Source organism: Stegastes partitus, unplaced genomic scaffold, assembly GCF_000690725.1.
Source record: "Stegastes partitus isolate 25-593 unplaced genomic scaffold, Stegastes_partitus-1.0.2 Scaffold1358, whole genome shotgun sequence".
NCBI lineage: Eukaryota > Metazoa > Chordata > Actinopteri > Pomacentridae > Stegastes > Stegastes partitus.
The window spans coordinates 22,136-25,023 of NW_007579089.1; the positions used below are offsets into that span (position 1 = coordinate 22,136).

At 48.8% G+C, this 2,888-nt stretch overlaps 1 protein-coding gene across 1 annotated transcript in view; it reads left to right on the forward strand.

Annotated features, from left to right (window-relative positions):
• Positions 1–2,888, forward strand: part of LOC103369997 (spastin) — a 9,198-nt gene that overhangs the window by 4,861 nt on the left and 1,449 nt on the right. Inside the window, exons 4-10 of the mRNA XM_008298894.1 lie at positions 410–533; positions 896–987; positions 1,063–1,142; positions 2,026–2,068; positions 2,138–2,217; positions 2,484–2,554; positions 2,664–2,704. Of these exons, the coding sequence (XP_008297116.1) occupies positions 410–533; positions 896–987; positions 1,063–1,142; positions 2,026–2,068; positions 2,138–2,217; positions 2,484–2,554; positions 2,664–2,704 (531 nt within the window). The remainder of the gene's footprint in view (positions 1–409; positions 534–895; positions 988–1,062; positions 1,143–2,025; positions 2,069–2,137; positions 2,218–2,483; positions 2,555–2,663; positions 2,705–2,888) is intronic.

Below are 2,888 nucleotides of genomic sequence, written 5' to 3' on the forward strand. Positions count from 1 at the left end.
TGATGATGATGATGGTGATGGTGGTGGTGATGATGATGATGGTGATGATGGTAGTGATGATGATGATGATGATGGTGATGATGGTAGTGATGATGATGATGATGATGATGATAGTGATGATGATGATGATGATGATAGTGATGATGGTGATGATGGTGATGATGGTGATGGTGGTGGTGATGATGGTGATGATGGTGGTGATGATGATGATGATGATGATGATGATGGTGGTGATGATGGTGGTGATGATGATGATGATGATGATGATGATGATGATGATGGTGGTGATGGTGATGATGATGATGGTGGTGATGATGATGGTGATAGTGATGATGATGATGATGATGATGATGATGATAGTGATGATGGTGATGATGGTGATGATGGTGATGGTGGTGGTGATGATGGTGGTGATGATGGTGATGATGGTGGTGATGATGGTGACACCTGTGTGCAGGTGGGTGAAGGAGAGAAGCTGGTTCGAGCTCTGTTCTCTGTGGCCAGAGAGCTGCAGCCCTCCATCATCTTCATCGGTAACGTTCCTCTCTAACTTTTATCTGTCAAACTTTCCTGCAGATCTGTTTCATATTCGTTATGAGTGTTCTACTTGAGGAGAAAGTTGCAGCTCAGCATCCACACTCTGATTAATGGTTTGTTCTACCTGCTGACCAGAGTTCTACCTTCAGACTGTGAATGTTCCAGAGTTCCACAGAGGAGGGTCCAGATTGATCACTTTAACGGACTTTTTCCATCAGTTCTGAGCCTCAGAACTTCATCAGTACAGCAGATAGACACATGACATTTAGGAGGTGTTTACAGTGATGATCACCTTCTAGACATGAGTCACACGTGTGCTGGTCGCTGCATGTTGCTAACGCCGGTGTGTTGTGTCCAGACGAGGTGGACAGTCTGCTGTGTGAGCGGCGGCAGGGCGAGCACGACGCCAGCCGACGCCTCAAGACCGAGTTCCTCGTCCAGTTTGACGGGGTGAAGTTCTTATCGACACGCACACATTAGCTGCACCAGTCAGCAGCAAACACTGACCCTGAAAACATCTTCCAGGTGCAGTCGGGCGGCGCCGACCGGGTTCTGGTGATGGGAGCCACCAACAGGCCCCAGGAGCTGGACGGAGCTGTTCTCAGGTCAGAACGCCGCCGACCGGAGCAAACTGTCTCAGAAGCTGTGAGACGTTCTGCTGCTGATTTAACTCTCTGAACCCAGAAACCTGTCCGTGGGTTTGATTTTAAAAATCACCAGAATGACACCACAGTAGCTGTAGGAACAGAGAGCTGTTGGATTTTCAACTTTCTGGATCTGGGACTGAACCGTGTACGTCGAGCAGTTCCACCGAGACAGTGAACCAAATCAGAATCACGGCATTGAACTCCTCTCATTTGGAAATTCTCAAAACAACCACGAAACCTTTTGCAGCAGATTCTGGAACGTGGAGGTAGTTCAACATCTGCAGGACGAGGAGACCACAGCAGCTCCAGTAGGATGCAGAGATCTGATGGAACATCACGGGTTGAAGCTCAGGTCTGGTTGGTTTTCTGACTGAAGCGCGTGTAACACAGGATGCGTTCAAGGACCAGCTGAAAGTTGGAAATCTGATAAATGGAGTCATTTTGGTGATTTAAAAACAGAACATGCAGTTGTTACAGGCCTGTTGTCTTCTTCCTTTAAACACGTCAGCGTAGAGCTACACCTCTGGTCGAGGCTGAAACATGGAGGGATGAGGAGCCAACATCCGCTCCAGGTGCTTGTTAATGAAGTAGAATTAATCGTTAAAGAATTTCTACTATTTCCTGAGTCCTGCTGACAGGAGACGTCTCTGAGTTCTCCCTCCTTCTTCACGTGGTTCTGTTTGACTTTATGTTGCACAGAAACACGGACCTCAGTGAAGAAACACGAATAGCAAAATGAATTGTGAGCAGGTTGATTTCAGCAGCTGTGCGTTCTGATTCTGGGCCTGCAGGGGGCAGCACACCTGAGCTGAACACGGGTTTCTTTGTCGTTTGTCTGCAGGCGCTTTGCTAAACGCGTGTACGTGCCTCTGCCGGCCGAACAGGTGAGTCTGGCCTCCGTCAGCGCGACAGGTGAGAAACGTCTGAGGTCACTGAAGCTGTTTGTGTTCCAGACGCGGCTCGAGCTGCTCGACAACCTGCTGCAGAAACACGGCGGCCCGCTGACGCCCCGCGAGCTGAGCCGGCTGGCCAGGTGAGGCCACCGCCCGCCCGCTGGTTCATCATTCATTCACCCGTCACTCTGAGCTCTTTAAACTGGTGCTCTACACATTCAGAGAAAATAGAAGCTCTGAGATTAAAGTCACGAGTTAACAAAGTGGAGGTCAGACATCTGCAGGAGGATGTTTCCTTTGTTACTTCCAGTCTGCCCCAGTTTGTTTCATACGCAACACATTTATTCACTTATTATAAAGATCTCTGACAGAAATGATGGAATAAACCTTCTCCTGATTGGTTCAGAATGACAGAGGGCTACTCCGGCAGCGACCTCGCCTCATTGGCTAAGGATGCTGCTCTGGGACCAATCAGAGGTGAGATCACTTCCTGGATGATTTTGCTTCCAGCAGCAGCAGCACTTTCACATCCTGCTGACATCTGCACACTTCTGGTTTACATCAACTGTGTTTCGTGTTTTGGCAGAACTTGATCCAGAACAGGTGAAGAAGGTGGAGGTCAGCCAGGTGAGTCCAGTCTGCTGAATGTTCTGATGCTCCGTCGCTTCACGTTCCTCTGCAGCATCAAGTCAAACAGAACAACATGAAGAAGGAGAGAACTCACAGACGTCTTCTGTCAGCAGGACTCACAATTACTAACGCTGACCATGGCTCGCTAGCTTTAACTTGTTAGCTTTGGCTCGCTAGCTTT